The sequence below is a fragment of the Theropithecus gelada genome, chromosome X (assembly GCF_003255815.1).
Source record: "Theropithecus gelada isolate Dixy chromosome X, Tgel_1.0, whole genome shotgun sequence".
Classification (NCBI taxonomy): Eukaryota; Metazoa; Chordata; class Mammalia; order Primates; family Cercopithecidae; genus Theropithecus; species Theropithecus gelada.
In genome coordinates, this window is record NC_037689.1 from 58072215 (window position 1) to 58085746 (window position 13532).

At 33.4% G+C, this 13532-nt stretch overlaps 1 protein-coding gene across 1 annotated transcript in view; it reads left to right on the forward strand.

Moving 5' to 3' along the window:
• Positions 1-13532, forward strand: part of CFAP47 (cilia and flagella associated protein 47) — a 434654-nt gene that overhangs the window by 156279 nt on the left and 264843 nt on the right. The window contains exons 31-33 of the mRNA XM_025371837.1: positions 7206-7287; positions 8217-8345; positions 12877-13069. Coding sequence (XP_025227622.1) covers positions 7206-7287; positions 8217-8345; positions 12877-13069 — 404 coding nt within the window. The remainder of the gene's footprint in view (positions 1-7205; positions 7288-8216; positions 8346-12876; positions 13070-13532) is intronic.

Genomic DNA, 13532 nt, shown 5'->3' on the forward strand with positions numbered 1-13532 from the left:
AAATCGAAAAGAAAGGATTACGTTTTATTTCTCAACAAAGGAATTTTATGTAGGCAGTATGATTTCTTCTACTAACTTAGACTGACCCAGGGCCATGTCAAACTTAACTCTAGAACTGTGGACACTGCTTCCACCCAAGAAGAGTTCCCTTCCTCACTTCTATTTTCTCAGTCATCTGCACCATCTTCAAGGTTTGAGTTTTCAGAATCATCTCAGGCCTCCATTTTCCTTTTTCTTTTTCCAACTTCTCTGTAATCACAGGACTGCGAATTTTGAGGATATTTGTAGAATTGAGAACTAGAAGTAGGATTCTTTCCCATTAAATGTTTATTGGTGAGGGGTGTTCTAGGTTCACTAACTGAGTTAGACCTAAATATCTGAATCTCCATTAGGAAACATTTGCCACAAAGGTACTAGATTTCTATGTAGTGGCTCTAATGGTGATGGATATTCATATGAAGAGTTTGGATAAAATTATTTCAATGAATTTGACAATGAAAAAAGTATATATATAAACATAAATGTGGTAAATTATATGCATAAAAATATGTACATGCATAGGCTTTAAAATGTATTAAATGATATAAATAAATATTTGCTGCTTCAAATATGCTACCACAAGAATACATAATCAGAGTCTACAATTTGTGGCTATTCTCTTTAGAATAAATAGATAACGAATTACCTTATACAAGCTTTCTGTATTTAGGCATTTGTGGTTATGGGCACTCAATAAACATTGGATGACTAGTGATCTCTGTTAGATGTTTTATTGTATTCAAACATTTCCAGATATTTTATTCAATTTTATAATATTATAACAATAATAAAATGATTACTGCATTGACTACAAATCCAATTCATGAAACTCTGTCTGTTTTGTTACCATGTAGGAATTGATGTGGCTGATAATAGGTCTAAGTAAGTTCTTTCTCATTTATCAAGTTCTCTAAAGAAAACTTCATAGGCACATTTTAGACTTAAGGGAGGTTTTAAAAATTAACTATATAACTTTTATTTATTTTTTTACTTTTTATTTTAAATTTTGTGGGTACATAGTGGGTGCATGAGATATTTTGATACAGGCATGCAATGCGTAATAATCTCATCATGGAAGATAGTGTATTAATCCCCTTATCCTTTATGTTACAAATTATCTATGTATACTATCATTATTTTAAAATGAAAAATTAAATTATTCATGACTAGAGTCACTCTATTGTGCTATCCACTACTACACCTTATTCATTAATTATAATGGTTTTTCATATCCATTAGTTATCCCCACTTCCCCCTCACTCCCTGACTACCCTTCTCAGCCTCTGGTAACTATCCTTCTATTCTCTCTCTCCATGTCTTCAATTGTTTTGATTTTTAGATCCCACAAATAATTGAGAACATCTGACTTTGGTCTTTCTGTGCTTGGCTTATTTTACTTAATATAATCGCCTCCAGGTCAATACATGTTGTTGCAAATGACTGAATCTTTTTCTTTTTGATGGCTGAAGAGTACTCCAATATGTATATCTATGACATTTTCTTTATCTATTCATCTGTTGATGGACCTATGGTGGCTTCCAAATCTTGGCTATTGTGAACAAACCTGCACAAATGTGGGAGTGAAGATATCTCTTCAAAATATTGATTTCCTTTCTTTTGGCTATATACCCAGTAGGGGGATTGCTGGATTTTGAGGTAGCTCTGTTTTTAGTTTTCTGAGGGAACTCCAAACTTTTCTCTAGCGTGGTTGTACTAATTTACATTCCCACTACAGTGTACAAAGATTCCCTTTTCTCTATATCCTCACCAGCATTTGTTACTGCCTGTCTTTTGGATAAATGCCATTTTAACTGGATGAGATGACATCTCTTTATACTTTTGATTTGCATTTATCTGATGATCAGTGATGTTAAGTATATTTTCATGTGGCCATTTGCCATTTGTATGTTTTCTTTTGATAAATGCTTATTCAAATATTTTGCCCATTAAAAAATGAAGTGAGATAAATAGAAAAATACAAAAATGAAAAAACAAAACAAAAAATGGTGTGAGTTGATTGAAGGCAAAAAAAGAAACAAAATAAATATAAAAAATTTAAAAAGAAACAAATATTATGCCCATTTTTAAATTGGATTTTTAGATCTTTTTCTATGGAGTTGTTTGAGCTCCTTATATATTCTGGTTATTAACCCTTTACAGATGGGTAGTATGCAAATATTTTGTCCCATTTGGGATTTGTCTATTCTCTTTGTTGATTGTTTCCTTTACTGTGCAGAAGCTATGTATTCATTCATGCTTTAATTGCCTGTTCTTGTGGGATATTACTCAAGAAATCTTTGCCCAGACCTATGTCATGCAGAGTTTCCTTGAAGTTTTCTTGTAGTAGTTTCATAGTTTGAGGATATAGCTTTAAGCCTTTATTATATTTTGATTTTATTTTTGTATATGGTGGGAGACAGATGTCTAGTTTCTTTCTTCTGCATATGGATATGCAGTTTTCCCAGTAACATTTATTGACAATACTCTCCTTTCCCCAGTGTATGTTCCTGGCACCTTTGTCGAAAATGAGTTCATTGTAGGTGTGCGCATTTGATTTTGGTTTCTGTATTCTGTTCCACTGGTCAATGCATATGATTTTAGACCAGTAACATACTGTTTTGGTTACTATGGCTCTGTAGTATAATTTGAAATCAGGTAAAGTGATTCCTCCAGTTTTTTTTTTTTCTTAAGATAGCTTTGGCTATTCTAGGTCTTTTGTGGTTCCATATAAATGTAAAGATTTTGTTTCTCTTTCTGTGTGGAATGTCATTTGTATTTTGACAGAAATTGCATTGAATCTGTAAATTGCTTTGGGTAGAATAGACATCTTAATAATACTGATAATTCCAATTCATGAACATGGAATAGCTCTCCATTTTTTGGTGTCTTCTTCAACTTCTTTCATCAGTGATTTATAGTTTTCTTTATAGAGATCTTTTACTCCTTTGGTTAAGTTAATTCCTTGGTACTTAATTTTATTTGTGGCTGTTGTAAATGGGGCTCCTTTTTAAAAAATTTTCTTGTTTCAGTTTTTACATTGTTGGCATATAGAAATGCTATTGAATTTTGTATGTTGATTTTGTACCCTGCAACTTTACTGAATTTGTTTATTATTTCTAATAGGTTTTTTTTGTGGAGTCTTTAGGTTTTCTAAATATAAGATCGTATCATTTGCAAACAAGGGTAATTTGACATTTTTTATTCTAATTTGTATGCTCATTATTTTTTATCTTGTCTAATTGCTCTAGCTAGGACTTCCTGTACTATGTTCAATGACATTGATGAAAGTGGGCATCCTTGTTGTGTTGCAGATTTTACAGGAAAGGCTTTCAGTTTTTCCCCATTCAGTGTGATACTAGCTGTGGGTCTGTCATATATGGATTTTATTCTTTTGAGGTGTATTCCTTCCATATCCAGTTTTTTGAGAGTATTTTATCTTAAAAGGATGTTGAATTTTATCAAATACTTTTTCAGTATTGGTTGAATTTATCATATGGTTTTTGTCCTTTATTCTGTTGTTGATGTGTTCTACTTGATTGATTGTATTACATACATTGCATACATTAAACCATTCTTGCCTCACAGGGATAAATCTCACCTAGTCATGATTAATGATCTTTTTACTGTATTGCTGAATTTGGTTTGCCAATATTTTGTTGAGGATTTCTGTATCAATATTCATCAGGGATATTGGACTGTAGCATTCCTTTTTTATATTTCTTTGGTTTTGGCATTAGGGTAATACTGGCCTCATAAAACGATTTTGGAAGCATTCCCTCCTCTTCTATTTTATAAAATAGTTTGAGTAGGATTGGTGTTAGTTCTTCTTTAAATGTTTGGTAGAATTCAGCAGTAAAGCCATTTGGTCCTGGGCATTTCTTTATTGGGTGACTCTTTATTACAGCTGTGATCTTGTTATTTGTTATTGGTCTGTTCAGGTTTTGGATTTCTTCCTGATACAGTCTTGGTCAGTTGTATGTGTCTAGGACTTTCTCCCTTTCTTCTAGATTTTCCAGTTTATTGATGATGATAGCTACTTGTGATCATTTGAATTTCTGCAGTATCAGTTGTAATGCCTTCTTTATCATCTTGGATCTTATTTATTGTATCTTCTTTCTTTTTATCTTAGTCTGGCTAAAGGTGTGTCAACTTTGTTTATCTTGTCAAAAAAGCAACCTTTGTTTTATTGATTTATTTATTTCAATTTCATGTATTTCTGCTCTGAGGTTGATCGTTTATTTTCTTCTATTTGAGATTGGTTTGCTCTTGCTTTTCTCTTTCCTTAAGATGGAACATTAGGTTGTTAGTGTGAAGATCTTCTTCTTTTTGAAGTATGTACTTATAGCTATAAACTTCCTTCTTAGTACTGCTTTTGGTATATTTGATAGGTTTTGATATATTGTGTTTCCAGTATCATTTATCTCAAGATTTTTTTCAATTTCCTTCTTAATTTATTCATTGACCAACTGGTCATTCAGGAGCACATTTTTAAGTTTTCATGTATTGTGTAGTTTCCAAATACCTCTTCTTATTGATTTCTTGTTTTATTCCATTGCAGTCAGAAGATGCTTGATGTAATTTTAAATTTTGCATGTTTTAAGACTTGTTTTGTGACATAACATGTGGTCTATCCTTGAGAATGATCCATGTGCTGAGGAAAACAATAGGTATTCCGCAGCCATTAGATGAAAACTTGTGTAAATATCTATTTGATCCATTAGGTCTATAGTGCAGATGAAGTCTGCTGTTTCTTCATTTTCTGTCTGGAATGTGTGTCAAATGTTGGCAGTGGGGCTGAACTCTCCAGCTATTACTATCTTTTGGTCTATCTCACTCTTTACTTCTAATAATATTTTCTTTATATATCTGGGTGGTACAGTGTTTGGTGCAAATATATTTACAATTGTTATATCCTCTGGCTTAATTGACCCTTTTATCATTATATAGTGACTTTCTTTGTCTCTTCTTATAGTTTTTGTATTGAAATCTAGGTTTTTTGGATACTAGTATAGCTACTCCTGCTTTTTTTAAAATTTCCATTGGCATGGGATATCTTTTTCCATCCGTTTATGTTCAGTCTGTGTGCATCTTTATAGGTGAAGTGTGTTTCTTGTAGGCAACAGATCATGGGATCTTTTTCATCCATTCAACCACTCTGTATAGTTTGATTTAATAGTTTAGTCCATTTACATTCAATGCTATTATTGATAAGTAAGGATTTACTTCTGCCTTTTTAAAATTTCTTTTCTCATTGTCTTCTCTTCTTTCTTTTCTTCCTGTTTAACTTTAATGAGGTGATTTTCTCTGGTAATGTGATTTTGTTTCTTGCTTTTTATTTTTTGTGTATCCATTATGTTTTGTGGTTTGTGGTTACCATGAGGCTTGCAAATAGTATCTTATAACCCATTATTTTAAGCTAATAACAACTTAACACAGTTTTCATAAACAAGCAAACAAAAAAGAAACAAGTGAAAAGAAAACTAATACTCTACACCTTAACTTCATCCCCTCACTTTTTAACTTTTGTTGTTTCTATTTCTGTCTTACTGTACTATCTATGGCTTTGTAGTTATTATTTTTGATTGGTCGATTATTTGGTCTTTTTATTTAAGATAAGAGTAGTTTACACACCACAGTTATAGTGTTGTAATAATCTGTGAGTTTTTTTGTGTACTTACTATTTCCTGTGAGTTTTGTACCTTCAGATAATTACTTATGGTTTATTAATGTCCTTTTCCTCCTGTTTGAAGTATTCCTGTTGGCATGTCTTGTGTCAATGAAATCTCTCAACTACTGTTAGGGGTCTAGTAAAGTCTTTATTACTTTTTCGTATTTGTAGTATACTTTTACTAGATATTCTATTTTAGTGTAAAAATGGTTTTTTTTGCTGTTGTTGTTTTTCTTCAGCACTTTAAATATATCATATCACTCTCTCCTGGCCTGTAATGTTTCCACTAAAAAGTCTACTGCCAGACATATCGGAGGTCCATTACATGCCATTACATGTTATTTATTTCTTTTCTCTTGCTGCCTTTAGGATCATTTCTTAAAATTTTTGATCTTTGGGAGATTGGTTGTTTAATGTGTTGAGATAGCCTTCTTTGGGAGTTTTATTATTAAATGCCTTGAAGTAGTCTTCTGTGGGTTAACTCTGCTTGGTGTTCTAAAATTCATTTGGATATTGGATATTTAGATATTGATTTGGGATATTGATATATTTTTCTAGGTTTGGGAAGTTCTCTGCTATTATCTTTTAAATAAACTCTCTTCCACCATCTCTTTCTCTACCTCCTCTGTAAGGCCACTGACTCCTAGGTTTGCCGTTTTGCAGCCATCCTCTAGATCATGTAGGTGTACTTCATTGTTTTTATTCTTTCTTTTTTTGTGTCCTCTATCTATTTTTAAATAGCCTGTCTTCAAGCTTACTTTTTCTTCTGCTTAATCAATTCTGCTATTAAAAGATTGATCCATTCTTTAGTATGCCAATTGCATTTTTCAACTCCAGAATTTCTACTTGATTCTTTTAAATTATTTTAATCTCTTTGTTAGACTTATCTGATAGAATTCTGAATTCCTTCTCCACGTTATCTTGAATTTCTTGGAGTTTCCTCAACACAAGTATTTTGAATTCTGTCTCTGTAAGGTCACATATCTCTGTTTTTCCAGGAATGGTCCTTGGTGCCTTATTTAGTTTATTTGGTGAGGTCATGTTTTCCTGGATCATCTTGATTCTTTTAAATGTGTAACTGTATTTGGGCATTGACGAGTTACAATTCGCAGTTGGCAAAACCAGCCAGACCTATATCTTTCCTTTATGGCTTAGAGTTCCCCCAGACTGCAGGTAGTTCCAGAGGTACTGTTCAGAGCAAGGGACTAGAGTTAAAAAAACTAGAATTCCACCCCGTGTTATATTGCACTGTGGCTGAGCTGGCACGCAAACCATAGGACACTTTCTTTTCACTCTTCCCTCCCCTTTTCAAAGTCAGAGAAGTTTCACTCAGTGGCCACTGCCACCTCTGCCTAATTATATAACTTTTAAATTTGAAAAATAAAATGTAGCATGTATAAAAATGTGACTATTGAAATATTTAACTGATGGTCAATGCAAATCATATATAGAACATGTATATTATATTATAATTTGAGTTTTTCTTTTTTAATTTTAGTGCTCAAGGAGGATGTATTTCACATGTCCTGCCAGAATTTTTGCTTGAACCAGAAGATTATAAGAGGTGGATTGAAATTAAGGTAAGAAAATATAATTTCTTGGAACAAACCACACAGTTATTATTGTATGTACTGGTATTTGGCCTATGTTAGAATATCCTATTTCAGAGTCCTGAGTTTTATATACAAAATATTATTAGGATCCTAATTTTTGGACAACCCATATGTTTTTGTACATTTGTCTAAAAATCTCTATGGAGTTCCTATGCAAAAATGATTACATGGCTTTCTTAAATATATAAATAATTACTACTTTGGAGAATTTATAAATGAAGACTAAGGTGGGATTATGTAAATTTTATTATTAAACTTTTAGAATATATGTTTATATTCTAAATTAGAATATAATTCTAAATTATATTCTAGAATATATATCCAAATAAAAGACTGGTTTTATTTCACTACCATGTGCCACTTTTCTTCTTCATTTTCAGGGGAAAATAGAAATGAAGCAAGTAATACATAGTTTTGTCATAATATATAGTTCACTTTGTGGAAACCTATTGAGAGGGGAGGGGTCTTTGAGGAGTCTGCAGGTTTGAGGCAACTATGGTTGTAGGACTCTTCACTATGCTTGCCATGTGACATGAGTAGAGAACCAGGTGCCTGCCTGTTCTTTGGCACTATGCTGAGGTCCTGTTACCTTATCCAAAGGGTGTGATTCTTTCTTGGCTCAGCAATCAGAATAACTTCGTATCTTGTTGGGCCACTTATTCTACAGAGTGATCTAGTAGGTGCATTGAATGAATAAATCTATGACCTAAATAAGAGACTGTGTGCTCCATAAAGTTACCTGTGTTGATATTTTATATTATTGGCACATGGAGAATTAGAGCTCTTGATTAAAGTACAGAAAAGGCATTCACATGTTTTGAAAAAAAAAAAAAAAAACTCATATGCTAAATTTGCCTTAAATTTTAATTAATGTTGTACTATTTTATTTCTTAAAGTCTTCCACTAATACGATGCCTGAGAGTTCCTGTACACCTAAGAAAAAATGTTCTATTGTTATAGAAATGTCTAAATTTGAGACCTGGAGTAAACGGGCATGGACAGATGTATTTCTACAGCTATACAAGGTAATATTTCCACTATTGCTTGCTGCTTCTCTTTTGATTAATATAAATCATATATTAAAGTACAGACAATGCTGCTATGAAAGATTCAAAAACACAGTGCCTTAAATGAGAGATTTTTTTTTTATTGCTTTCTCATGGAACTGCTGAGATATGAGAGGGTCAAAGCTTCTGGAGTATCTCTTTCCTCCTCGGTACTTTCATTTATGGGTCTGATTTCTCTGAAGAAGGAAGAGCAGGTAAAGGAGTACTGGAGGCAAGGAGTTACCTTTTAAGGATGTGACCTGAAAAAATATGTCTTTTTCATTTCAAATTCCATTAGGCAGAATTCAGTCACATAGTCACATCTAACTGCAAAAAAAGTTGAGAAATACACTCTCTGGAATGAGTAGCTACAGGAATATTCTAGTACTAAAAGGGAGGATTCATGAATGAGTACTGGTGAAAATTATTGTCTCTACATCTAATACACAGTAGTCTCTTGCTATAAAATTATATTCACTAAGATTCATACAACTGTAGGCAAAAGCAGGTTGTTATGAAATTCTCGAACTTACTTCCTGCCAAATTGCATTTGTGGGTAGATTAACATAGCATAAATTATACCTCTATACTCTATACCCTTATTGCATAAACAAGTCCTGGTTTCAGTCCATGAATAATTCCCTAGGTTTTCAAATATAGCACTATAGGTCTTGTCCACGAGGACCAATGGAGGCTTTTGTTCTGTCTTCACACTTTGCAACCCCAGATGGGTGAGCTGTAGGACTGAGAGTTAGAACAAAGGAGGAATTGAATAGAATAAGGAATTAGCGACTCAAACGAAAGGGCAAAATTAAGATCTGAATAGTGAGTAGTATGTGTAAGACTCTGTCAATAAATTTTTTAATATTAATTCCTCACAACTGAAATCATCAATTTAGCAACGAAGAAACTGAGGCTCACAGGCACACATGCTTTCTTTCAAGATCACATGAATTTGGCCATATGCAACAATTTGATGCAGGTAATGCTTATTTCTTCCTTGTTGTTCTCTGTTGCGGCCCAGGAGTCCAGAGCCCTCATGCTGCCCCCTGGCAGTCTGAAGTCTCCTTTGGAGTCAGCCACCCAGATCCCCCTCTAGAGAGTTCCTTCTTCTGCGTGATTCCTGACTTGCTCCTCCTGTCCTCTTCTTTTTCACCATCAACCTGAACTATCTTTCTTACTGAATGTAAGAAGAGAATTCTTGTGGGAAAATTCATTTCATTTGGTGACTGGTTGTTAATGCTGGAAATATGATTTTTTGCACTGTTAGCCATATAGGGCCTACTCTGTTTCACCAGAAGCATGGTCTTGGGTTTGGTTTGATAATCAAAACTGTGAAACACAGTAGATTTTACATAGCAACATGCTGACTTAGTTTTAAGGAAGTGTAAAAGATAGTTGTAACACAGAATGCACACCAACAGTGAACCCAAGAGCTTGAGACTCAAAGCATAGCTTCCAGTGTCCCACTCACTTCACACTCACGTCAGAAGGGGTTACAAGAAGTGGAATATGGTGGGCAAGGACCATTTCAATACAGGAAAACCTTCAAGTCTGAGAAATATTTTCAGCTTTCTAGTCATGCAGCAACCTCAGAGTAATGAGCAATTTCTCATTACTCAATACACAACACTGACAATGAGGTATGAGTGCTTGATCTGGTACACTATCCTCATCTGGATTCTCAAGTAACTTGAATGTCCTATAAATGTATTGCTATACATTTCTTTAGTTAACGAGATTTAAAGAGACTCCAAATAAGCGTTAAACCATCAGGCATCTCTAAATCTAAAGGAAAGATCATACATAAACTGGCAATTGATTCTTTTCTTTGGGTCAACATAAGCCTAGTCAAGAGGATTCTTCAGAACAAATCCAAATATCTCATTAGTCTCAAAAATTCAGAGATTTTTATGGACAAGTAAAAATGAAAATTATGTTTTCTAAGCCAATGGGTTAAAATAACACATAATTTAAAAAGTTGTCATTAATAAACAATAAGCCAAATATAATAGCAAAGTTCATGTGAACCTGAAAGGGCATATGATAGGGGTAGGATAGCACTCAATATATGTAAGTGTATACTATTAGTAGTACTTTTGTCATTGTTGTTTTGAAGTCTTTTAAATGTCCCATAGTGACTTAGTGGGATAGCCCAGGACTATGTTCTATTTTGTGGCCAATGTATTGACTTTAAAGGGTGCTATTACATTTCTTGAATAAAATCTTTAACAAAAATGAAAGATAATTTGAAACAATGTTTTCTGAGAGCATGAAAGAATTTCCTGAATATGGATCACAAAATATGATTTACACAAATTTCATCTTAGCTGGCACAGCTCACAACACATTCTTGCATTGTGAGAATGTGTTACAACACATTCTGTAATTCTTACTCCATTCCTTCAAGTCATGCTTGGTGTGGTTTGCATGTTAATGGATAAATAGTAACACTTACTGCCCCAGGTGTATTTGGATTTGCAAGTGATGGAGTCTTGTACTGTGTGTACATTTTAATTCTTCATTTTATTTTTCTACCAATTTATTTTCAGAGTATTTTACAAAACTATCATTCTGTGGTAAAGAGAAAATTAATAAGTTTTTTTTACCACCGGTAATTTTAGAAACACTGCTGTAGAATTAAGCACTCAGTGTAATGCCTCTTCCAATACTGAAGGTTACAACCGTGCTCCATATGGGTCCATCATTAAATCTGTATTCTTAGTCAAGGTCATTAGTCCCAAACATATATCTCATCAGCTGTGCTCAAGTAATTTATCATTTGGTATTTCCCAGAAATAAACAGAAATTGATGGGGGTCCTTTTCAAAGGCTTTAAATTGCATTTTTATAATATGTGAGATTTGAAATGTAGTACTTCTATACCACAAAACTGCCAGAAAGAAAGAAGGCAGTTCCATTAAACTTCTATACAAAATGCTAAAATGATGCAATTCACATATGCTAGATAAATAGCTAGCATTCAGAAATGGATTTTTTGGATCACATTTTAAAGTACTTCTTATAGTGGCAAAGAAAAGAACAGTTTTGGATGCTCACATGTATTTTAATAATTTGTATACTGTAGTTATTTGAAAGACTGCATGGCATAACTATGAACTACTTAGAAAAAGAGCACTTTTTTTCATTTACTATTAACATGTACTTGACTGTAAGAGTACTTATCTCAGGTTAGATTCCCCTAAAAGCAGACGCTGAGACAAGTATTTTGAGTGCAAATCGTTTATTTCAGAAGTGCTCCCAAGAAGCATCAGGAGTAGAGTAGGAAATTAAAGCAGATCATATAATGAAGTCAGTAACAGTTGTGGTTTCAATCAGGTTTCACTGCGGGCAACTGAAGCTCAGTGCCACTGGGAACCAATAGGATATATTTTAGAACATGTCTCAGACTTAACTGACTGGTGAGGAATCTGGAGTAATTAACTACCATTTCCCTGACTGTCTTTGGTAAGGGGCCGTTGCTGGGTCGTCATTATCTTCTGGCACTCCTGCCTTGCCCTCTGTGAGCTGAGTGTGCTCTCATATGCCAGGAAAAAAAATCCCTCAAGCAGAGACTTACAGGTTTTCACAATAAGCAAACTTCAGAATGTAAAGGTGGAACTCAGGAGATATGAGCAGGGTATCAAGAGTATCTTTATAGCACATATGACTAAAATTGTTGTATTCATACCCATACCATTGGAAAACTGTCTATTAAAGGTTTGGGATAAATCAAGGAGCTGAACTTACACTGTGTACTCTAATGTGAGCCAATGTTCCATTCAGAAACTCTTGAGATATATATAGTGAGGTAGCAGATCACAAACTGTTCATCTCATCTAGAACTTGTAGACAGTGGTTAGTAGAGTGTCACTTTGAGTAGCTCTGTATTATAGTGCTTTACTGACAGACACAGAGTTCTTTATTTCATCTTAATATTACTAAAATTATTTTTAAATTCAGTTGCATTGCTACCTAATAAAACATGGGGTATACATGTAGTGAATGGTGATATGATGTAAATATACCACACTTTAAGTTATAGGGTAACAATATGTCAAATGGCAAATTTTGTACACTTTTATGATCTTAAAACAGAACTCTTAAATAAATGTAAGAAAATAATTTTTGACTTGGTAACTTATTTACTTTTACTTTGGCTTATTTTTCTAAGCTGCATGATCTGGTAAGGAAATAAGAAAGGCATCCTACATCCTTGTGTTTTAAATGAATTTACCTCCTAACCGAAATGTTCTTAAATGCAGTTATGTTTTAAACCTACAATAAGCCTCTTGTAAGTTATACAGTGTAGTGCTTTAAAGACTACCACAGAAGCAAAAAGTTGTCCATTTAAAATGAGCATTATTGGGACACATCTGTTCTACTCTTTTACTTCTAATTGAATCCATTTAACCTTTATCTCCTGTCATGTTTTTAAAAATTTTCTCTTCAAATTTTTATTTGCTATTTTTCCATTTACATCTAATAAAAGTTATCTCTCCCAATTTCAGGTTTTTGTTCTATCCCGTGTAGTACCATACTGCAGCAATAATATGCCCCCCAAATATGTGCAAAATACAGCAAAAGTCAATCCTTGTTTTGCATCCAGCAACATATATTCTGATTCTGAAAGAATTTTGCTTAGTTGGATGAACGTAAATTATGAGAATACTCGACATGTGATATGGAAAAACTGTCACAAAGGTGAGAAGTGATTTTTTCTTTAAACAAATTATTGCAAATTGTAGTGTGATGATGGAGAAGGAGCCATGGACACATTATCCACTCAGAATCCGTGGATTCTAGACCCCTCTCCAACATTTACTTTCTGTTCTACAAAAATTATGCCTCCTTAACATCTTCAAGATATGTTTCCTCACATGTAAAATGGAAATAATAAAAGATGCTTCTTTAACTTATTTTGAAGAATAACTGATTTTAAAAGCATATGGAGGAACTCTAGAAATGAAAGCCTTAATCATTGCTGACATTTTCAACTGTATAGAGTATTAAATATATAGGTGACACTGCTCAAACTTAGTACATAACTAGTTGAGATAAAGTAAAATCTTCTAGAAAACATCTCACATGTCATATGAGGATCATGTTGGAAATCACTAAGAGTAATAATGCTTCATGAATTCTTTGGAGGGTAGGTCATATTAGG